This window comes from Coloeus monedula (genome assembly GCF_965178545.1).
Source record: "Coloeus monedula genome assembly, chromosome: 35".
Lineage (NCBI taxonomy): Eukaryota > Metazoa > Chordata > Aves > Passeriformes > Corvidae > Coloeus > Coloeus monedula.
Window position 1 is genome coordinate 3,246,457 of NC_138815.1, and position 23,427 is coordinate 3,269,883.

Genomic DNA, 23,427 nt, shown 5'->3' on the forward strand with positions numbered 1-23,427 from the left:
CCCCAGTGTCTCCCAGTGCCCCTCCTGAGAGTCCCCAGGGTGTCCCAGTGTCCCTCCTGTGGGGTCCCAGTGTCTCCCAGTGTCCCCAGTGTCTCCCAGTGTCCCTCTTGAGAGTCCCCAGGGTGTCCCAGTGTCTCCCAGTGTCCCCAGTGTCTCCCAGTGCCCCTCCTGAGAGTCCCCAGGGTGTCCCAGTGTCTCCCAGTGTCCCCAGTGTCTCCCAGTGTCCCTCCTGAGAGTCCCCAGGGTGTCCCAGTGTCCCTCCTGTGGTGTCCCAGTGTCTCCCAGTGTCCCCAGTGTCTCCCAGTGTCCCTCTTGAGAGTCCCCAGGGTGTCCCAGTGTCTCCCAGTGTCCCCAGTGTCTCCCAGTGTCCCTCCTGAGAGTCCCCAGGGTGTCCCAGTGTCCCTCCTGTGGTGTCCCAGTGTCCCCAGTGTCTCCCAGTGTCCCAGTGCCACCGCCGTGGTGTCCCCAGGGTGTCCCAGTGTCCCTCCTGTGGTGTCCCAGTGTCCCCAGTGTCTCCCAGTGTCCCCCAAGGTGCCGTGCAGGTGCCCCCTCCCTGTCCCCGCTGTCCCCCCCCCTCTTGGGGCGTCCCCTTTAAGAAGGGGCGTGGCCTCCCCGAGCCCCGCCCCCCGCCCCAGCCAATCGCGGACGGCGACACAAACGAGGGGCGGGGCCGAGGGGGCTCCAAAGATTTTCCCATTGTTAAAAGATCCCGGTCACGTGACCTCGCCCTGGCCCCGCCCCTCCAAAGGGGGGGAGGAGCAAAACCCCCCCCAAAAAAGGGGGCGTGGCCATGGAATGGTTCAGCGCGCGCCGCCCCCGCCCGCGGGGGGCGAGGGGGGCGTGGCCTCGGCGGAAGGGGCGGGGTCAGAGCACGAGGAGGGCGGGCCCGGATTGGCTGTCGCTGCGGGAGGGGGCGGGGCCTCGGCGGAGGGGGCGGGGCCGTCGGGGTCGGTGGGCGGGGCCGGGTCGGTGGGCGTGGCCGCCTGCATGATCTTCTGGCGCACCTCGCGGATCTTGAGCTGCAGGCACAGCTTGGTCGGGAAAATGTCGGCGAATCGCGACTGGAACGCGGCCGTGGCCTGGGCTGGGGGCACAGGGAGGGACACAGAGGTCAGGGGATGGTCAGGGGACACGGGGGATGGTCAGGGGACGGTCAGGGGACACGGGGGATGGTCAGGGGACACGGGGGATGGTCAGGGGATGGTCAGGGGACACGGGGGATGGTCAGGGGATGGTCAGGGGCAGTCAGGGGACACGGGGGATGGTCAGGGGATGGTCAGAGGACACGGGGGATGGTCAGGGGATGGTCAGGGGCAGTCAGGGGACACGGGGGATGGTCAGGGGACGGTCAGGGGACACGGGGGATGGTCAGGGGACGGTCAGGGGACACGGGGGATGGTCAGGGGACACGGGGGACACGGGGGATGGTCAGGGGACACGGGGGATGGTCAGGGGATGGTCAGGGACACTCAGGGAATGGTCAGGGGATGGTCAGGGGATGGTCAGGGACACTCAGGGAATGGTCAGGGGACACAGGGGACGGTCAGGGGCAGTCAGGGACACTCCGGGGACACTTGGGACAGTCAGGGGATGGTGAGGGGATGGTCAGGGGCAGTCAGGGACACTCAAGGGACACTCAGGGACACTGGGGATGGTCAGGGGACACTCAGGGGACAGTCAGGGACACTCGGGACACTCGGGACACTCGGGATGGTCAGGGACACTCAAGGACACAGGGGACGGTCAGGGGACACTCGGGACACTCAGGGGACACGGGGGACGGTCAGCGATGCTCGGGGACGCTCAGGGGACACTCAGGGGACACTCGGGACACTCAGGGGACACTCGGGACACTCAGGGGACACTCGGGGTCATGGCTCGGACTGACCCACGGACAAGAACCCAGGACAAGGACAGAGCGAGGACGGGGACACCGGAACGGCTTTGGGGCACTTGGGGGCCACCCGAGGGGCAGGAGCCGCGCTCTGGATTTTGGGATGAGTCAGGGGGGTTTTGGGGCCGTTCCCGGGGATTTTGGGGCCATTCCCGGGGATTTTGGGGCTCACCCGAGGGAAAGAAGCCGCGCTCTGGATTTTGGGATGAGTCGGGGGAGTTTTGGGGCCATTCCCGGGGATTTTGGGGCGATTCCCGGGGATTTTGGGGCGATTCCCGAGATGCAGGAGCCGCGCTCTGGATTTTGGGATGAGTCAGGGGGGTTTTGGGGCCATTCCCGGGGATTTTGGGGCCATTCCCGGGGATTTTGGGGCTCACCCGAGGGGCAGGAGCCGCGCTCTGGATTTTGGGATGAGTCAGGGGGGTTTTGGGGCCATTCCCGGGGATTTTGGGGCCATTCCCGGGGATTTTGGGGCTCACCCGAGGGGCAGGAGCCGCGCTCTGGATTTTGGGATGAGTCGGGGGAGTTTTGGGGCGATTCCCGGGGATTTTGGGGCGATTCCCGGGGATTTTGGGGCTCACCCGAGGGGAACAAGCCGCGCTCTGGATTTTGGGATGACTCAGGGGGGTTTTGGGGCCGTTCCCAGGGATTTTGGGGCTCACCCGAGGGGCAGGAGCCGCGCTCTGGATTTTGGGATGACTCAGGGGGGTTTTGGGGCCATTCCCGGGGATTTTGGGGCCATTCCTGGGGATTTTGGGGCTCACCCGAGGGGAAGAAGCCGCGCTCTGGATTTTGGGATGAGTCGGGGGAGTTTTGGGGTCATTCCCGGGGATTTTGGGGCCATTCCCGGGGATTTTGGGGCTCACCCGAGGGGCAGGAGCTGCGCTCTGGATTTTGGGATGAGTCAGGGGAGTTTTGGGGCGATTCCCGGGGATTTTGGGGCTCACCCGAGGGGAAGAAGCCGTGCTCCTGGAAGAGCTGCATCACCAGGGCCCGGCGCTGGTCCAGGGTGCGGCGCAGGGATGAGAACGGGACCTTGTCGTACTCGAGCTCCCCCAAAACGTCCTCACCCTCCCCCCCTGTGGGAAAACGGCGTCAGGGGCGCCCCAAAATTCGGGAATTTCGGGTTTCCCTCCCCGCGTATTTTGGAATTCACCTCCCCCCCCCTCAATTCCCCAAAATTCCCCTCAATTTTGGCGTTTCCCAGAATTTCACTGCTCTCTCTCTGCTCGTTTTGCATTTCCCTGCCCCACATCTCGGGGTGGTCTCCAGCCCCAATTTCTGGGCATTTTCCCCCAGATATTTTGGGGTTTCTCCCCCCAAACTTCAGCGCTCCCCCAGCCCCAATTTTGGGGTGTTTCTCCCCGGATATTTTGGGGTTGTTCTGGCAGCGTTTTGGGGTTTCTCCCCCCAGATTTCGGCGCTCCCCCAGCCCCAATTTCGGGGCGTTTCCCCCGGATATTTTGTGTTTCTCCCCCCCCCCCAGCTTTCAACACTCCCCCAGCCCCAATTCCAGGCCCTTTTTCCCCCCCTCCCCATTTCGGGGTCCCCCCTCACCGGGCCTCTCGAAGGTGAAGATGTCGCCCTCGCATTTGGCGCTTTTGGGGGTGGTGGGGTCGGAGCCGCAGCTCGAGCGGCGCCGCAGCTTCCGCTTGGGCGAGGAGGGGTCGTCCCCGGGCGGCTCCAGCTCTGGGGACAGCGTGGGGTCACGGGGGGGTCACCGCGGGGTCACCGCGGGGTCAGCGGGGTCACGGGGCGGGGTCAGAGGTCAGGGGTCACCTGTGGAGTTCTTGCGCTTCTTGCGGTAACTGCCCAGGATGGTCCTGGGGGAGGTGGCCAGGGCCTGCAGGGTGGGGGAGGGGAGCACCTCCTCGGGCCGGAACTCGGGGAGCTCCGCGAAGCGCTCCTCGAAATCCACCTCCGACAGCACCCTGCGGGCGAGAGCCCGGCCACTGACCCCAAAAACCACCCCAAAACCACCCTAAATACCCCAAAATCACACAGACCCCAAAAACCCCCAGGGGCTCCTCGAAATCCACCTCCGACAGCACCCTGCGGGCGAGAGCCCGGCCACTGACCCCAAAAACCGCCCCAAAATCACCTCAAAACCGCCCTAAATACCTCAAAAACTGCCCCAAAACCACCCTAAATACACCCAAAATCACCCCAAAACCACCCTAAATACCCCAAAAACTGCCCCAAAACCACCCCAAAACCGCCCTAAATACCTCAAAAACCACCCCAAAACCACCCTAAATACACCCAAAACCGCCCCAAAACCGCCCTAAATACACCCAAAATCACACAGACCCCAAAAACCCCCAAAGGCTCCTCGAAATCCACCTCCGACAGCACCCTGGGGCAAGAGCCCGGCCACTGACCCCAAAAACCACCCCAAAATCACCCCAAAACCGCCCTAAATACTTCAAAAACCGCCCCAAAACCACCCTAAATACACCCAAAACCACCCCAAAACCACCCTAAATACACCTAAAACCGCCCCAAAACCGCCCTAAATACCCCAAAAACCACCCCAAAACCGCCCTAAATACCTCAAAAACCACCCCAAAACCGCCCTAAATACCCCAAAAACCACCCCAAAACCGCCCTAAATACCTCAAAAACCGCCCCAAAACCACCCTAAATGCACCCAAAACCACCCCAAATGCACCCAAAATCACCCCAAAATCACATGGACCCCAAAAACCCCCAGGGGCTCCTCAAAATCCACCTCCGACAGCACCCTGGGGCGAGAGCCCGGCCACTGACCCCAAAAACCGCCCCAAAATCACCCCAAAACCGCCCTAAATACCTCAAAAACCGCCCCAAAACCACCCTAAATACACCCAAAACCGCCCCAAAACCGCCCCAAAACCACCCTAAATACACCCAAAATCACACAGACCCCAAAAACCCCCAGGGGCTCCTCAAAATCCACCTCCGACAGCACCCGGGGCTGGGGAACCCCCCCAGGGGCCCTAAAACTGCCCAGAAATACCCCAAAAACACCCGCGGGACACCCCCACCCCAAATAACCCCCCCAGGAACCCCAAAACCGCTCAGAAATACCCCAAAAACGCCCCCTGGCCATACAGACACCCCCTCCCCCCAATAACCCCCCCCCCAAAACCCCTCAGGGACCCCCCAGGCCCCGCCCCTCCCCCACTCACTTGTCCACGGAGTCGAAGGTTTTTTTGAGGGGGGGGGGTCGCAGCTTCGCCTTCTTGGCCCCGCCCTCGGCGGGGGGAGGGGCCGGGGGGGGAGGGGCGGCGCGGGGGGGCCCCTCGGGGGCGGCGGGGGGGGAGGGGGCGGAGGAGGAGGGGCCGGCGGGGGGCGTGGCCGCGGGGGGCGGGGCCCAGCGCTCCGCCTGCGGGGGGGGGGAGGGGAAAGGTTGATTAGCGCGTTAATTAAGGGTCGGTCAGTGAATAACGATGAGGGGGGAGGGGCCGGCACTCACCGGGTCGGGGGGGGCGGGGCTGGGCGGCCCCTCCCCCACGGGGTCCCGCTGGCTCCAGGCCTCGGCGCTGGGGGGGGAGGGGGGGTCCGCGGCAGGTGGGGGAGGGGCGGCGGCGTCCCAGTCGCCGGCGGGGGGAGGGGGCGGCGGTGGGGGAGGGGAGGAGGAGGAGGAGGAGGAGGAGCAGGGGGGAGGGGCGGGGTCCGGCGGAGGGGGGCGGGGCGGGTCCGGAGGGGGGCGGGGCGGCCCCTCCCCTCCCCCCACGGGGATGGTGGCCAGGGCGGCCTTGACCTTCTGGGGGGGCTTCGGGGGGGGGCGGGGCGGGCGCGGGGGGAAGGGCAGGGGGGCTGTGGGGAGAGGGGGGGGGTAGGGGTGAGGGGGCGGGGCCGGGCGCGGGCCACACCCCCTCATTTGCAAAATCACCTTAAGTTTCATTAGCCTCGCATGCCAATCACCCTAGGCTCATTTGCATAACGCAACCCCGCTCCTCCAAAACCCCGCCCACTGCTTTAAGCCCCGCCCATCCCGTGACCCCTCCCCTTCCACAAACCCCGCCCCCACCCAAAAGCTCCTCCCACCAAGCCCCGCCCCCTCCCGAGGCCCCGCCCCCCCCGTACCTGCGGCCCCCGGGGTGGGGGCGGGGCCGGCCTTGGGCAGGATGGGCGGGGCCGGGGGGGCGGAGCCAGCCACGCTGTAGACCAATCCGGGCGCGGGGGCGGGGCCGGGGGCGGGGCCGGGCCCCCCGGGGTAGATGGCGGCCAGGACGGGACCCCCCGAGCTGGGGGGGGGCAGCTGGGGGGGGGGCAAGGCCGAGACCCCCACGGGGGCGGGGGCCAGCAGGGAGCCCTGGCCTGGGGGCGGGGGGGAAATGAGGAGGGGGGGGGAGCCAGAGAGACCCCCCCAAAAAAACCCCCCCGGGAACCGCCCGGGACCCCCGGAGCAGCCCCAGAACCACCCTGGGGACCCCCCCCCAGGCACCCCCACGGGACCCCAAACCAGCCTGAAATGACCCCAGAATCACCCCGGGAACTCCCAGAGCACCCCCAAATGACCCCAAACCCACCCCAATCACCCCCAAATGACCCCAGACCACCCCAATCACCCCTAAACCGCTCCGAAATAACCCCAAAATCACCTCAGTGACCCCCAAACCACCGCAATGACCCCAAACCACCCCAATCACCCCCAAAGTGCTCCGAAATAACCCCAAAACCACCCCAGGGACCCCCAAACCACGGGAATGACCCCTAAATGACCCCCAAACCACCCCCAAACTGCTCCTAAATGACCCCAAAACCACCCCAGGGACCCCCAAACCACTCCCAAATTACCCCCAAACCACTCCAATCACCCCTAAATGACCCAAAATCACCCCAGCGACCCCCGAACCACCCCAATCACCCCTAAATGACCCAAAATCACCCCAGCGACCCCCGAACCACCCCAATCACCCCTAAACTGCTCCGAAACGACCCCAAAACCACCCCAGGGACCCCCAAACCACTCCCAAATTACCCCCAAACCACCCCAATCACCCCCAACCGCTCCTAAACGACCCCAAAAACACCCCAGGGACCCCTAAACCACCCCAATCACCCCTAAATGACCCAAAATCACCCCAGCGACCCCCAAACCACCACAATCACCCCTAAACCGCTCCGAAATAACCCCAAAATCACCTCAGTGACCCCAAAACCACCACAATGACCCCAAACCACCCCCAAACCACCCCAATCACCCCCAAAGTGCTCCTAAACGACCCCAAAACCACCCCAGTGATCCCAAAACCACCACAATGATCCCCAAACCACCCCAATCACCCCCAAACCACTCCCAAATTACCCCCAAACCACCCCAATCACCCCCAAACTGCTCCTAAATGACCCCAAAATCACCCCAGGGACCCCCAAACCACCGCAATGACCCCTAAATGACCCCCAAACCACCCCAATCACCCCCAAAGTGCTCCAAAACGACCCCAAAACCACCCCAGGGACCCCCGAAACCACGGGAATGACCCCAAAACCACCCCAATCACCCCCAAAGTGCTCCGAAACGACCCCAAAACCACCCCAGAGACCCCCAAACCACTCCCAAATTACCCCCAAACCACCCCAATCACCCCCAACCGCTCCTAAACGACCCCAAAATCATCCCAAGGACCCCCAAACCACGGGAATGACCCCTAAATGACCCCCAAACTGCTCCTAAACGACCCCAAAACCACCCCAGTGACCCCCAAACCACCCCAATCACCCCTAAATGACCCAAAATCACCCCAGCGACCCCCGAACCACCCCAATCACCCCCAAACTGCTCCGAAACGACCCCAAAACCACCCCAGGGACCCCCAAACCACCACAATCACCCCTAAACGACCCAAAATCACCTCAGTGACCCCCAAACCACCGCAATGATCCCTAAACCACCCCCAAAACCACCCCAATCACCCCCAAACTGCTCCGAAACGACCCCAAAACCACCCCAGGGACCCCCAAACCACTCCCAAATTACCCCCAAACCACCCCAATCACCCCTAAACGACCCCAAAACCACCCCAGGGACCCCCGAAGCCCCCCGAAGCCCCCCCAGCCCGCACTCACCGGGCAGCAGCGGCTGCACCAGGGCCCCCCCCGGGCCCAGGGCGGTGAAGCCCAGCACGGGGGGGGGCTGCACGTAGGCGGCGGCCGGGGGGGGCGCGGGGGGCGCGGCGGGGGGGGGAGGGGCGGGGTGCACGTAGGCGATGCGGGCGGGGGGCAGCAGCACCTTGGGGGGGGGCGCGGGGGCCCCCCCTGCCCCCGCCCCGGGGCTGCCGGGGGGCACGAGGGGCACCGGGCTGAGCTGGATGATCTGGGGGGGGCAAACGGAGAAGAGGGGGGGGGAAAGGGTCAGATGGGGGGGCTGAGGGGGTGGGGGAGGGGTAAAGGGGGGTGGGGGGAGGGGCGCGTACCTTGCCGGGGGGAGGGGCGGCGCCGGGGGTCCCGAACGGGGTCAGGGCGGGGCCGGGGGGGGCCACGGGCACCAGAACCTTCCCCGGGAGCAGCGGCGTGGGGGGAGGGGGCTGCCCTGGGGGGGAGGCCTGGGCTGGGGGGGGGGGGTAAGGGGGGGGGGGTCAGACAGGTGGAGACCCCCCCCCCCCCCCAGAGAGCCCCCAGAACTCCATGGAGACCCCCCCAGGGACCCCCCCATCCCATAGAGACCCCCCAGAGAGCCCCAAAACTCCATGGAGACCGTCCAGAAACCCCCCCAGAAACCCCAAACCTCCAGAAAGACCCCCCAGAGACCCCCAAAATTCCATAGAGACCCCCCCAGAGGCCCCCAAAATTCCATAGAGACCCCCCAGAGAACCCCAAATCTTCATGGAGACCCCCCAGACCCCCTTATCCCATAGAAACCCCCCAGAGACCCCCCCAGGAGACCCCCAAATCTCCAGAGAGACCCCCCTGAGACCTCCCCAGAACTCCATGGAGACCCCCCCCAGGGACCCCCCCATCCCATAGAGACCCCCCCAGAGACCCCCAAATCTCCATGGAAACCCCCCAGAGACCCCCCACAAACAGCCCAGAGACCCCCCAAGAGACCCCAAACCTCCACAGAAACCCCCCCAGGGCCCCCCCATCCCACAGAGACCCCCCCAGAGACCCCCAAATCTCCACGGAGACCCCCCAGAGACCCCCCCCCCCCCGGGTACCTTTGGGGGCGCAGCCTCCGGAGCCCCCCGCGGGGGGGGGAGGGGCCTTTCCGTTCTGGGGTGGGGGAAGGGCGAAGTGCAGCGGGGGGGCGGCGGGGGGGGGCTGGGCAGCGCCGGGGGGGGGGTTGGGGGTCCCCGGGGGGGGGGGGTTGGGGGCGGCGGCCTTGCCGTGGGGGAGGGGCAGGGTGGGCAGGATGTACTGCACCTGCGTGATGCCCAGGGGGAGGGGCCCGTTGGGGGGGGGGGGCGCCGCGGCCCCTCCCCCCGCCCCTCCCCCCCCCGGCCCCCCCGGCCCGGCCCCCCCGCCCCTCCCCCGCCCGGGGGCTGCGCCAGGAGCTGCACCGGGGGGTGGGGGGAGGGGAGCAGCGCCACCGAGGGGGGGGGAGGAGGGCCCGGCCCCCCCCCGCCGCCCCCCCCCGCGCCGCAGCCCCCCAGCACCAGGTTGGCCACGACCCCTCCCCCCCCCGCGGCCGCTGGAGGGGGGGGGAGGGGCTTGGGGCCCGCGGCTGGGGGGGGAGGGGCGGGCCCGGGGCGCAGCGGGGGGGGGCCGTTTCCCCCCGGGGGGGCCGCCGAGCCGCCCCCTCCCCCCGTGCCCAGCCCCCCCTCGGCGCTCTCGGCCCGTTTGCGGCGGGGGGGGGGCGCGGGGGGGGCCCCCTCGAAGCGCTTGGGGGGGGCGGGGGGCGGCCCCTTGTAGGGGGAGGGGCCGGGGGGCGGCTCGGGGGGGCCCGGGGGGGGCTCCAGCTCCGGGGGGGGGCGGGGCGGTGCCGGCGGGAACAGCCTCCGGGGGGGGGCCTGGGGGAGGGGAAAAGGGGGGGCGGTGAGGGGCTGGGACCCCCGGAGGGACCCCCGGAGGGACCCCAGCCCCGCAGAGCCCCCCCAGACCCACAGACACCCCCAGACCCACAGAGCCCCCCCAGACTCACAGACACCCACAGGGACACCCCCAGACCCACAGAGCCCCCCCAGACCCACAGAGCCCCCCCAGACCCACAGACACCCCCAGACCCACAGACACCCCCAGACCCACAGGGACACCCCAGTTCCACAGAGCCCCCCCAGACCCACAGAGCCCCCCCAGACTCACAGGGACACCCCCAGACCCACAGACACCCCCAGACCCACAAAGCCCCCCCAGACTCACAGGGACACCCCCAGACCCACAAAGCCCCCCCAGACCCACAGGGACACCCCCAGTTCCACAGGGACACCCCCAGACCCACAGAGCCCCCCCAGACTCACAGAGACCCCCAGACCCACAGGGACACCCCCAGCCCCCCATGGCCCCCCATGGCCCCCCCAGCCCCCCCAGCCCCCCATGGCCCCCCCAGCCCCCCATGGCCCCCCCAGCCCACCTTGGCCCCCCCCTCGCCGTCGCTGTCGCTGTCGCTCACTCGCTCCTTGCACTTGAGGTCGATGTCCGGGGGGGGAGGGGCGAACCCGTCATCTGTGGGGGGGGCAGGGAGGGGTCAGGGGGGGGGTCCCGGGACCCCTCGGGAGATTTTGGGGTGCGGGGGGGGGGTGTGTGACCTCACCGATGACGTCATCGTCGCCCTCCTCCTCGCAGATCACCATCCGCTCCTCGTCGCTCGTCATCTCCTCGCTCTGCGCCCGGGGGGGGCGGGGGGCGCGGCCCGGGGGCCGGGGGGGCCCGGCCCGGGCGGGGGGGGGCGCGTACGGACCCCCCTTGGGACCCCCGAACGGGGGCGGCCCCGCGCACAGCTGGGGGGGGGGGGAGGGAGGGGGTGAACGCAAAGACCCCCGGCCCCCAAAATCCCCCCCCCCCCCCCCAAAAAAAATCCCCAAATCCGCAGCTCGGGGGGGCCCGAAAGCTCCTGAAATGTTCCCAAAATCCCCAAAATCTGCTGCTCAGGAAGCCCGGAACCCCCAAAATCCCCCCAAAATCCTCAATTCCGCAGCTCAGGGGAACCAGAAACCCCCCAAAATCCCACCAAAAAACCCCAAGTCTGCGGCTCAGGGGAGTCCCAAAACCCCCCCAAAATCCCCCCCAAAATCTGCAACTCAGCGGGACCCAAAACCCCCCAAAATCCCACCAAAATCCGCAGCTCAGCGGGACCCAAAACCCCCCCAAATCCCCCCAAAATCCGCAGCTCAGCGGGACCCAAAACCCCCCAAATCCCCCCAAAATCCGCAGCTCAGCAGGACCCAAAACCCCCCAAAATCCCCCCAAAATCCGCAGCTCAGGGGGGTCCCAAAACCCCCTAAAAAACCCCAAATCCGCAACTCGGGGGGGGGGGGGGGGGAGCGCGAAACCCCCCCAAACCTCCCCAAAATCTCCTCCAAATCCCCCCCAAAGCCCCTCCCCCCCAAAATTCAGGGACCCCCAACCCCCCCCCATCAGCCCCGCCCCTCCCCCACCTGGCTGAGCTCGTGCAGGGGGGGCCCGCGGGGGTCGCCCCCCCCCCCCACGCCGCTGTGGGAGAAGGCGCGGGGCCGGGGCGGGGGGGGCTGCGCTGCCCCTCCCCCCGCGGGGCGCGGCTCCCCGGGACCCCCCGGGACCCCCTTGGCCTCGGGGGGGTCGGCGGCACCTGGGGGGGGGGAGGGGCACGGTCAGTGGGGGGGGGTTTGGGGGGGGGTTTGGAGGGTTTTGAGGTGGTTTGGGGGGGTTTGGGGTGGGATTTGGGGAGGTTCGGGGGGGTTTTGGGGGGGTTTGGGGTGGGATTGGGGGGGTTTGGGGGGGGTTGGGGGGGCTCGGGGTGTTTGGGGGAGGTTTGGGGGGTTTTGGGGTGGTTTGGGGGAGTTTGGTGGGGGTTGGGGGGGTTTGGGGTGGGATTTGGGGAGGTTCGGGGGGTTTTGGGGTGGTTCGGGGGGTTTTGGGGTGGTTCGGGGGGGTTTGGGGTGGGATTTGGGGAGGTTTGGGGGGTTTTGGGGTGGTTCGGGGGGTTTTGGGGTGGTTCGGGGGGTTTTGTGGTGGTTTGGGGGGGTTCGGGGGGGTTTTGGGGTGGGATTTGGGGAGGTTCGGGGGGTTTTGGGGTGGTTTTGGGGAGTTTGGGGTGGGATTGGGGGGGTTTGGGGGGGTTGGGGGGGGCTCGGGGTGTTTGGGGGAGGTTTGGGGGGTTTTGGGGTGGTTTGGGGGGGTTTGGGGTGGGATTTGGGGAGGTTCGGGGGGTTTTGGGGTGGTTTGGGGGAGTTTGGTGGGGGTTGGGGGGGTTTGGGGTGGGATTTGGGGAGGTTCGGGGGGTTTTGGGGTGGTTTGGGGGGGTTCGGGGGGGTTTTGGGGTGGGATTTGGGGAGGTTCGGGGGGTTTTGTGGTGGTTTGGGGGGGTTTTGGGGGGTTTTGGGGTGGGATTTGTAGAGGTTCGGGGGGTTTTGGGGTGGTTTGGGGGAGTTTGGGGTGGGATTTGGGGGGTTTGGGGGGGGTTGGGGGGGGCTCGGGGTGTTTGGGGGAGGTTTGGGGGGTTTTGGGGTGGTTTGGGGGGGGTTGGGGAGGTTTAGGGGGTTTTGGGGGGGTTTGGGGGGAGTTTGAGGTGGGATTTGGGGGGTTTGGGGGGGGTTGGGGAGGTTTAGGGGGTTTTGGGGGGGTTTGGGGGGAGTTTGAGGTGGGATTTGGGGGGGATGGGATGGTTTGGGGGGGGGAATGGGGGGGTTTGGGAGGGGACTTGGGGGCTTCAGGGGGTTTTGGGGAGGTTCGGGGGGGAATGGGGGGATTTGGGGGGGTTTGGGGGGGGGTTTGAGGTGGGATTTGGGGGGGATGGGATGGTTGGGCGGGTTTGGGGTGGTTTGGGGTTGTTCAGGGTGGTTTGGGGTAGTTTGGGGGGGTTTGGGGTGGTTGGGGGGTGTTTGGGGGGGTTTGGGGGTCCCTGGGGGGTTTGGGGGGGTTTGGGGGGGTTCGGGGTGGTTTGGGGGTCCCTGGGGGGTTCGGGGGGTCCCAGACCTGGGGGGGGCGCGGGGGGGCCGCTCTCGGAGGCGCTGCGCTCGCGGGGCTCTTTGGGGCCGCCCCCGGCCCCCCCCGGGCCCCTCCCCCCCTCGGAGCTGGACTTTTTCCGGTCTTTGTTGCACCATTTCCAGTCCGGGTGGGCTTTGAAATGCGCCTCCTTCACCTGCGGGGGGGCCACGCCCTCAGAGACCCCCCCCCCAAATCCCCCCGGAACAGAGCCCGGCCGGGACCCCCCAGATCCCCCCCAAAACCCCCCCCAGGACCCCTCAGATTCCCTCCAAAAACTCTCCAGGACCCCCAAAACCCCCCCAGGACCCCCAAAACCCCCCCCAGGACCCCCAAAACCCCCCCCAGGACCCCCCTTCGGCTGCCCCTGCAACGCCCCCCCTCACCTGCAGGGGGAGCCCGCGCGTCAAACACCCCCAAAATCCCCCCAAGAACCCCCAAAATCCCCCCAGGGACCCCCCCAAATCTCCCCCAAGAACCCCAAATCTCCACCAAGACCCCAGGAACCCCCAAATCCACCCGGGACCCCCCAAATCTTCCCCAGGAACCCCCAAATCCCGCCAGGGACCTTCCAAATCCCCCCAAAGAACTCCAAATCTCCCCCAGGACCCCCCAAATCTCCCCCAGGATCCCCCACATCCTCCCCAGAACCCCAAAATCTCCCCCAGGATCCCCCCAGATCTCCCCCAGGACCACCCAAATCCCCACAGGACCCCCCAAATCCCCCCCAGAACCCCAAAATCTCCCCCAGGACCCCCCAAATCCCCACAGGACCCCCCAAATCCCCCCCAAAACCCCAAAATCTCCCCCAGGACCCCCCAAATCTCCACAGGACCCCCCAAATCTCCCCCCAGAACCCCCAAATCTCCCCCAGGAACTCCCACATGCTCCCTGGGACTCCCCAAATCCCCCTGGGACCCCCCAAATCTTCCCCAGGAACCCCCAGATCCCCCCAGGGACCTTCCAAATACCCCCAGGGACCCCCAAATCCCCCCAGGGAACTCCTAATCTCCCCCAGGACCCCCTAAGTCTCCCCCAGGACCCCCTAAATCTCCCCCAGGATCCCCCACATCCTCCCCAGAACCCCCAAATCCCTCCAGGGATCCCCTAATCTTCCCCAGGACCCCCCAAATCCCCCCAGGGACCCTCCAGATCTCCCCCAGGACCCCCCAAATCCCCCCGGGACCCCCCAAATCCCCCAGGGACCCCCAAATCTCCCCCAGGGACCCTCCAGATCTCCACCAGGACCCCCCAAATCCCCCCGGGACCCCCCACATCCCCCCCGAACCCCCAAATCTCCCCCAGGGACCCCCCAAATCTTCCCCAGGACCTCCCAAATCTTCCCAGCACCACCCACATCCCCCCAGAGACCCCCGAAATCCCCCCCAGGACTCCCCCCCCATCCTCCCCAGAACCCCAAAATCTCCTCAGGGACCCCCCAGATCCCCCCGGAGCGCACCTGGAAGGCCAGGTCGTGGTACTGCTGCTTCTCGCGCGGGCCCAGCGCGTACCACCACTCGCCCAGGATCTTGCTGACCGTGCGGTTGTCCTGGTTCGGGTGCCGCTGGTGCACCAGGGCCCGGTGCCGCTTGCTGAAGATCATGAAGGCGTTCATGGGCCGGCGGATGTGGTCCTTCTCCCGCTGCGGACGGGAGCGGTCAGCGGGGGACAGCCGGGGGGGGGGAGTGGTCAGTGAGACACACCCAGGGGTGGGAGTGGTCAGCGGGACACGCCCAGGGGTGGGAGTGGTCAGTCGGGGACAGCCAGGGCTGGGAGTGGTCAGTGGGACACGCCCAGGGGTGGGAGTGGTCAGTGGGACACACCCAGGGGTGGGAGTGGTCAGTGGGACACGCCCAGAGGTGGGAGTGGTCAGTGGGAGACACCCAGGGGTGGGAGTGGTCAGTGGGACACGCCCAGGGGTGGGAGTGGTCAGTGGAGGACAGCCAGAGGTGGGAGTGGTCAGTGGGACACACCCAGGGGTGGGAGTGGTCAGTGGGAGACACCCGGGGTGGGAGTGGTCAGTGGGGGACAGCCAGGGGTGGGAGTGGTCAGTGGGACACACCCGGGGTGGGGGCGGTCAGTGAGACACGCCCAGGGGTGGGAGTGGTCAGTGGGACACACCCAGGGGTGGGAGTGGTCACTGGGAGACACCCAGGGGTGGGAGTGGTCAGTGGGACACACCCAGGGGTGTGGCAGTCATAGCCACGCCCACAAGGGAGGAGCCACAGAAGCCACACCCACAAGGGGCGGGACCAAGCACCCCAAATAAGGGCAAAGGGGCGGGGACAAGCGTTGAGTGACAGCAGCAGGAATGGGTGTGGCCACGCTTAGCCACACCCCCAGCTGATTACACAGATCAATTAATTTTCTAATTAGCAAGCCACGCCCAGGTGGGCGGGGCTAAAGCCGGCCACATCCCCTGGGCGGGGCCATCACCCAGCATGGCCACACCCCCACGGGGCGGAGCCGGGGTGAGACCCCACCCCCGGGGGGGGATTTTGGGGCTATTTCAGGCGGATTCGGGGCTCACCTTGCTGGGGCTGCGGCCGTCCTTGTCCCCGTCCTTGGGGAGGGCGCTCAGCGACTGCGTCCGGCGCTTGCCGGGGCCCAGCGGCAGCGGCAGCTCCGGGGCCACGATGGACGACAGGAACCTGGGGGGGGATGGGTCACGGGGGGGGGGCCCAGGGTCACCGGGGGGCCCAGGGTCACCGGGGGGGTCTGGGCCCGCTCCCCTCCCCCCCTCCCCTCCCGTCCCCACTCACGCATCATCGTGGTCACTCTCGGTCTCGCTGTCCGGCCGGGTGCCCCCCCCGGGCGGCTCCTCCTCGGGGGGCGGGGCCGTGGCCGCGGGGGGAGGGGCCGGGGGGGCGGCGGGGGGGGGGCTGGGGGGGCGCGTGGCCCCCCCGCAGCGTCCGGGCTCCTGCCCGGGACCCCCCGGCTCAGGGGCCACCGCGGCCGACTCGGGGGGCTCTGGGGACACAGCGAGTGGACGTCACCGGACGCGTCCCCCACACCCCCCCAAGGCCGCGGCCACGGGCGCGTCCGGCCGGACTCACCTTTGCTCTGCGCGGCCGCGGGCGGGTGGGCCACGGACACGGGCTGCAGGCCGGCCGGGGGCTGCGCGGGCGCGTCCGGCTGGCTCGGGGCCAGGAACGGCACCAGCGAGTGCCACGGGAACACCGGCACCGAGCGCGGCTCCACGTTGGTCCACACTGCGGGGACACGGCGGGGACGCGCTGGGGACGGCGCCGGCGACGCCACAGCCCCTCCACGTGCGGCGCACGAGTGCGGCACCGGGAGCGGCCGGTGGCACTGCGACGGCGCCGGACGCAGGGGCCAGGCCTGGCCGGACCCCTGGCCTGACCCCCTGGCTGGAACCCCGGCCTGACCCCTGGCCTGACCTCCGGCCTGACCCCCGGCCTGACCCCTGGCCGGAACCCTGGCCGGAACCCTGGCCGGAACCCTGGCCGGAACCCCGGCCTGACCCCTGGCCGGAACCCTGGCCGGAACCCCGGCCTGACCCCTGACCAGAACCCTGGCCGGACCTCCGGCCGGACCCCTGGCCTGACCCCCTGGCCGGACCCCTGGCCTGACCCCCTGGCCTAACCTCTGGCCGGAACCCTGGCCTGACCCCCTGACCGGAACCCTGGCCTGACCCCCGGCCTGACCCCCTGGCCGGAACCCTGGCCTGACCCCCGGCCTGACCCCCAGCCGGACCCCTGTCCTGGCGGTCACCGCGCTCTCCCTGGACACGCCGGGACCGCCCCAAAGCCCCTCTCACCGCCCCAAATCTGCCTGATCTCATCAGAGACCCCAAAACCCCGTCACGGACACCTCAGAAACCGCGCGGATCCCTCAAAAATCCCCCAAATTACATCAGGACCCCCAAACCGCCTCAGAGGAGCATAAAGCGGCTCAGAGCGCCGAGTGTTTACTGACAGCACCCCCAAAATCGCCTCGGAACAGCCAAGTTCCCTCAAAGAGCCCCTGGATTCCTCACAGGAACCACAGATTTGCCTCAGAACCCACCAAACCCCTTCACAACCCCCAAACCCCCTCACGGAACCCACAATTTCCTCACAGAGCCCCAAAATTGCCTCAGAGCGCCCAAATGCTCTCACAGAGACCCCGTTATCCCCTCGCGCGCGCTGCAAATTTCACCCAAAAAACACCAAATCCCCTCGCAAACTTCAGCGTTCTCCCACAAAGCCTCCAGAATCACCTCAGGAACCCCCGAATCCCCTCACAACCCCCGCCAAGCCCTCACGGAAAGCCCCGGGATCTCCTCAGATCCCCCGGGATCCCCTCAGATCCCCCCGGTTCCCCTCGCAAACACCAACATTCCCTCGCAGAACCCCCGGAATCGCCTCAGAATCGCCTCAGAATCGCCTCAGAACCCCCGAGTCCCCTCACAGAGACCCCAAATCCCCCTCACGAGCCCCCCTCACAAACCCCAAATCCTCTCGCGAACCCCCTTCGTTCCCTCCAACACTCCCAAAATCACCTCGGAGCCTCTGAACCCCCTCACGGCGACCCCAAAATCACCTCGGACCCCCCCACCCCCCCCCCAAACCCCCCTCACGGACCTCGCCGATCCCTCAGAGAATCCCCCCAAATCACGTCAGAACCCCCCCAAACCCCCTCAGAGACCCCTCGCCACCCCGGAACCCCTCCAGGCACCCCCTCACGAGCCCCAAACCCCCTCACAAACCCCCCCCAAAGCCCCCCGGACCCCTCGAGCCCCCTCACGAACCCCCTCATCCCCTCACGGCAGCCCCGCAATTCCCGCCGCCCCGCCCCCGGATCCCCCCGATCCCCCTCCCCAAACCCCCCCCCCCCCAGAGCCCCCCACCCCCCTCGCGACCCCCACCGCTCCCTCACAGCGCCCCCCCCCCCACACCCCCACCCCCACCCCCTCCGGAGACCCCCGGGCCGCCCCAATTCCCCTCCCAGACCGCCCCCCCCCCCCCCCCATCCCTGCGACCCTCCCGGACCCCGAACCCCCCTCCCGGCCCCGCCCCACCCCCTCCCCTCAGATCGCCCCCCGCCCCCCGCCGCACTGACCGAACATGCCGAGGCCTCTGCGCGGGGCCGCGGCCGGGGGGAGGGCGGTGGAGGACATGGCGGGGCCGCGGCCGAGGGGAGGTTTAGGAGGATGGTTGGGGGGGGGGGGGGGGGGGGCGGGCCGCGGTCCGGGACGGGGGGGTCCCGGGCCGGGGGTTCGGGGGGGGGGGTTCCCGGGGGGGGGGTCCCGAGCCGGGGCCGCCGCCCGCGCCCGCCGCGCGCGCAGGGAAGGGGCGCGCGCGCCGCCGCCCCCCCCGCCCCGCTCCGCCGCCGCCGCCGCTCCCGCCGCGCACGCGCGCGCGCCCGCCCGCCGACGCCCCATTGGCCGGCGAGGGCCGCGCATGCAAATCTCCGGGGCGCTCCCCGCGCGCCCATTGGCCGCCGCGCGCGCGTATGCAAATGAGGGCGCTTCCCTCCCACACTCCGACACCCCCCCCCCCCCCCCCACCCCCCCCGCGCTCCCTCCCTTCCCCCGCCTCGGCCGACGGCGCCCGCGCGCGTATGCAAATGAGAGGGGGCTTCCCGCCCCCGCGCCGCCCGCCCATTGGACGGCGAGCGCGCGTATGCAAATGAGGGCCACCCCGCCCCCGCCTCCTGCCGCGGGCTGCGCGCGCAACGCCCCGCGAGGCCACGCCCACCCCGGGCGGCCCCGGCCACGCCCCCCGGGCCGCGGAGGGGCCGTGACGTCACCGCGAGGCGAAGTGACGTCACCGCGACACAAAACCGCCGCGGCGCTGCCCGTGCCCGGCTCTGACATCGGCACGACGTCACTGTGACATCAGCACAGCGCTGCAAGCCTGCGTGACGTCACTGTGAAGACACTGTGACATCACCGTAACGCGTAACCTCCACCACGACAGCCCTGGCCCTGCTCTGACATCACTGTGACATCACTGCGACATCACCGTAACGCGTAACCTCCACCACGACAGCCCTGGCCCTGCTCTGACATCACTGTGACGTCACTGTGACATCACCGTAACGCGTAACCTCCACCACGACAGCCCTGGCCCTGCTCTGACATCACTGTGACGTCACCGTGACGTCACCGTAACGCGTAACCTCCACCACGACAGCCCTGGCCCTGCTCTGACATCACTGTGACATCACTGCGACATCACCGTAACGCGTAACCTCCGCCACGACAGCCCTGGCCCTGCTCTGACATCACTGTGACGTCACTGCGACGTCACCGTAACACACAACCTCCACCACGACAGCCCTGGCCCTGCTCTGCATCACTGTGACGTCACTGTGACGTCACCGTAACGCATAACCTCCGCCACGACAGCCCTGGCCCTGCTCTGACATCATTGTGACGTCACTGCAACATCACCGTAACACGCAACCTCCACCACGACAGCCCTGGCCCTGCTCTGACATCACTGTGACGTCACTGTGACGTCACCGTAACGCGTAACCTCCGCCACGACAGCCCTGGCCCTGCTCTGCGACGTCACTGCAGCATCGCCACAATCCCGCGCGATACCTCTATGACATCACTGTGACGTCACCACGATGCTTTAACTCCACCGCGACAGCCCCGGCGCTGCTATGACATCACTGTGACGTCACCCTGGCGTCACCAGTCCACAGCAACCCACCACCACAGCTCCGGCCCCGCTCTGACGTCACCGTGACATCACCATCACGCAACAACCCGGCACGACGGCTCCGGCACCGCTCTGACGTCACTCTGACATCACCACGCCACAGCGCAAGCCCCGCTCTGACGTCACCACGCCCCTCCCGCCCGCACCCGTGACATCACCACCCCTCTGACGTCACCGCGCCCCAGCTCTGACATCACCACGCCCCGGCCGTCCCCTCCTGACCCCGGGCCCGCCCCCCCCGGTCCCCGTACCTGTGCCGGGCCTGCCCATGACGATCTCCTTGCGGGGGGCCGGGGGGGTCCCGTAGTCTCCGGGCACGAGCAGGGGCAGGAGGGCGGCGGGCGAGGGGTGGAAGGCCACGGGGTGCAGGGGGGGCCCCCCGAAAGCCGCGGCCGCGGCGTGGGGGGCTCGCTCGGGGGGCGCGGGGGGCGCGGCGGGGGGCGCGGGGCGGCTCGGGGGGCGCAGGCGCCCGGCGTTGATGGGCACGGGCGCGGCCAGCGCGGCTTTTTGGGGAGGGGGCAGCGGGCGCGGCCGCGAGGGGGGGTCGGGCAGCGGCACCTCGGGGTTGCGGACGATCACCGGGGAACCCCGCGGCACCGCCGGGACCCTGCGGGCGCCGGGGCCGGGGTCGGCCGTGAGCCCCGCGGGCGAGCGGGGGGCGAAGAGCGGCGACAAGGCGCGGAACATCCCCCCCCCGCCGCCGCCGCCGCCGCCCCCCGCGCCCCCGTCCTGCGGCTCCGCCAGCGGCGGCTCCGGCTTCCGCTTGCCGGGGCTCAGCGGCACCGTGAAGGTCAGGCTGGGCTGGAACACCGGCGGCACACCGGACGGCGGCCGGGGCCGCGGCGGGGGCGGCGGCGGCGGCGGGGGAGGGGGCGGCGGGCTCAGCCCCTCCCCGGGGCGGGGGGTGCCGGCGCTCAGGTGGCGGCCGCGGGCGCGGGGGGACGCGGTGACCGGGCTGAAATTGGCCGGGCGGAAACCGAACAGCGGCGACGGCGACGGGGACGGCGTGGGCGAGAACGGGGACTGCGTGGAGGCCGGCGAGAAGCTCGGCGTGCCCGAGCGGGAGCTGCCCAGCGACACCAGCATCACGGCGGCCTCGCACTCGTCGAACTCGAAGCGCGACAGGTCCGGGTTGGGGGGCACCGGAGCGTGCGGGCCCCCCCCGAGCCGGGCGCGGCCGTCGCCGTCGCTCTCCCGCGAGGTCTCGTCCCACTCGAAGTCGGCGCTGCCGCCGCGCGGGGCCGGGGGTCCCGGGGGTCCCGCTCGGCCCTCGGGGAGCCCCTCGAGCTCCTTGGTGCGCATGGAGAGGTGTCGGGAGCAGAAGCCGCGGCGCTGCGACTCCTTGGTGCAGCCGTCGCGGGAGCAGAGCCGCCGCCACTGCTTCCCGTTGAACTTCTTGCGGATCCCGTTGGGGGTGCACACCACGTCCCCCTTCTTGTACTTGGGCTGCGGGGTCCCCGCGGGCTGGGGGGCGGCGGGGGGAGCCCCGGGAGGAGCCCCCGGGCGCGACGACGACGACGACGACGACGGCGGCGGCGGCGGCGGCGCCGGGGCCGCGCTCAGCTTCGACACCTCGGCGTCCTCCGGTTGCCTCGGAGCGGCCTCGTCGTCGTCGTCGTCGAGCGGAGCGTCCGGGGCTCCGTGCGGGGGCCACGGGGGTCTCAGCAGGCGCAGCCCCGAGCGCGGCACCCACACGGGGGGCGCGGGCGGCGGCGGGGCGAAGCGCACGCGGTACGAGGGGGGCTTGGCGCTGACCTCCACCACGGTGCCCGGCCGGTACAGGGTCTCGGCGGGGTCCAGCCGGGCGCACACCGGGGTCCCCACGCCCAGCGCGCCCGCCGGGGGGGTGGCGTCCAGCACCACGGCGGGGGGGTCCCCGAGGAAGCCCCCCTCGAGGAAAGTGATGCCGCGGTCGCCGGCGAACTGGACGCCCAGGTCCTGGCCGCGGCGGAGCTGCTTGACCACGGCCGGCCGGAAGACGCCGTCGCGCCGGGCCAGGACGCGCTGGCAGCGGAGCCGCCGGAACGCCGCCTCCAGCGGGGGGGGCGCGGGGGGGTCCCCGGGCGCCGGGGCCGGGCCCCCGCCCTCGTCGGCCGAGTGCTCGCTGGCCGTGTCCGTGCTGGAGCAGCCGCTGCCGGGGGGGTCGCCGGGGGGGTCCCCGGGGGGGTCGCCGGGGGGGTCGCCCAGGGGGTCTCCGGGGTCGCCGGCCGGGGGGGGTTTCTTGCGAGGGGCGCGGGATTTGAAGGTGGTGGTCTTGCGGCTGGGCGGGGGGGGGTCGTCGGGGTGGGGGCCGCCCAGGGGAGGGGGCGAGGAGGGCGACGAGGAGGAGGGGGCAACGGCCGAGGGGTCACTCAGGGGGTCGCTGGCGGGGTCGTCGTCGCGGGGCTTGGGGGGTTTGGGGCGGCCCGGAGGGGGGAGGCCGGCGCGGGGTCCCGAGGAGGAGGAGGAGGAGGAGGAGGAAGAGGAGGAGGAGCCGCCGGCCTTCCTCGCCGGCTTCATCGTCCTCCCGCCGGGCCGGCGCCGTGGGGTCCTGCGGGGACACGGGGGGGGGGGGGGGGGTCAGCGGGGGGAGCAGAGGGCACGCCCCCCCCCCAAATGACCCCGTGGGACGGGGGGGTCGCACCGCGGGGGGGGAAGAGACCCCCCCAAATCAGGGGAGGGAGGTGGTGGCGGGGGCGACAGCCCCTGACCCCCCCCCCCCAAAACTGAGGCGGGACAGCTCGGGGGGGGCTCCAGCGCCCCAAAAAACGCGGCTCCGGCACCCCAAAGCGGGGGGGGTCGGGGAGCCCCGTGTCCTCCTATGGGGGGGGGCTGTGAGTGACACTTTGGGGGGGGTCCCGGCACAGCGGGGAGGGGGTCACCTCCAAAACCCCCGGCGGGAGGGGCAGCACCCCAAACTTGGGGGGGAACCCTAGGGAAGGGGGGGGGGGCGAACTTTCCGGGGGGGGCTCCGCCCCCTCCCCGGGGGTGACACGTCACGGGACACCTCTCCCCGCGACCCTCCCCCTCCCCGCCCCTCCCGGGGGTCTCTGCCCCCCCCCCCCGGGCCCCGCCCCGGTACCTGCGCCCCCCCCCGCGGCCGCCGGGCCCGCGGGAGCCCCTTTTACTCCGGCCGACAAAATGGTGAATGAACCGGGAGCAGCCGCGGCCGCGGCCAATCAGCGCCCACAACCGCCTGACTGACAGCCGCCGCGGCCAATGGGCGCCGCGCGGCGCCCGCCGGCGTCCCGCCCCCTCCCCGCTGACAGTGCCCAATCGCGGCGCCACGGGGGCGGGGCCAGGAGTACAGTAGCCAATCAAAGGCGGCCGGGGCGGGGCCTAGGCCGCGTCCGGGCTTGTTTACCTTGCGGGGCGCAAGGGGGGGGGGAGGGGGGCGGGGCCGCGCGGTGCTCGCCGGGAAGGCGCCCCTCGCCCCTCGCCCGCGGCCTACAACTCCCAGCGTGCCCCGCGGCGCGCGAGACCCCACGGGAAGCCGAGTCCGGCCGGACTCCAGTTCCCAGCGCGCCCCGCGCGGCCCCGCCCCCCCCGCTCCCCCCTCCCCCCCCCGCGTCTCCGACTCTGAGGCGGGGGGGGGGGAGGGGTGGCCGCACCCCCCCTCCCCCTCCTCCCCCCCATCCTCCCGAGCGCGCCGGGTAGGGGGGGCAGGGGAGCGCTTTTGCATGCGGTTTGCATCTCATTAGCATGTCATTAGCATATTGATGAGCTCACCCGGCGGCCGCTCCCGGCGCCTCCGGCCCCGTCCGGGCCCCTCGCGCTTCCCCTCAGCAACAGCGGAGCCGCCGCCGGCAGCGGCCAATCAGCGGCCGCGCC

General features: G+C 69.7%; 1 protein-coding gene across 1 annotated transcript; it reads right to left on the bottom strand.

The window, feature by feature from the left end:
- Window positions 1-680: 680 nt before the first annotated feature.
- On the bottom strand, window positions 681-23,423 carry CIC (capicua transcriptional repressor). The gene is made up of 20 exons (XM_082299906.1): window positions 23,326-23,423; window positions 19,869-22,147; window positions 15,997-16,152; window positions 15,703-15,910; window positions 15,471-15,591; window positions 14,400-14,582; window positions 12,932-13,097; window positions 11,416-11,585; window positions 10,572-10,758; window positions 10,392-10,483; window positions 9,040-9,831; window positions 8,299-8,376; window positions 7,952-8,198; window positions 5,966-6,199; window positions 5,352-5,695; window positions 5,065-5,261; window positions 3,674-3,825; window positions 3,452-3,583; window positions 2,842-2,973; window positions 681-1,084 (listed from the first exon to the last, which is right to left on the bottom strand). Exons 2-20 carry the CDS (start codon window positions 22,114-22,116, stop codon window positions 801-803), a joined length of 6,123 nt encoding a protein of 2,040 aa, XP_082156032.1. The 5' UTR covers window positions 22,117-22,147; window positions 23,326-23,423; the 3' UTR covers window positions 681-800.
- Window positions 23,424-23,427: the final 4 nt, after the last annotated feature.

What these genes read in the sequence shown, in the direction of transcription:
- CIC (XM_082299906.1), bottom strand. Translation starts at nt 22,116, where the DNA reads ATGAAGCCGGCGAGGAAGGCCGGCGGCTCCTCCTCCTCTTCCTCCTCC. An exon ending in ACGGCGAGGGGGGGGCCAAG is followed by an intron (nt 9,832 to 10,391) that starts GTGGGCTGGGGG and finishes CCCCTCCCCCAG; the next exon opens with GCCCCCCCCCGGAGGCTGTT. An exon ending in CCGCCCCTCCCCCCGGCAAG is followed by an intron (nt 8,199 to 8,298) that starts GTACGCGCCCCT and finishes TGCCCCCCCCAG; the next exon opens with ATCATCCAGCTCAGCCCGGT.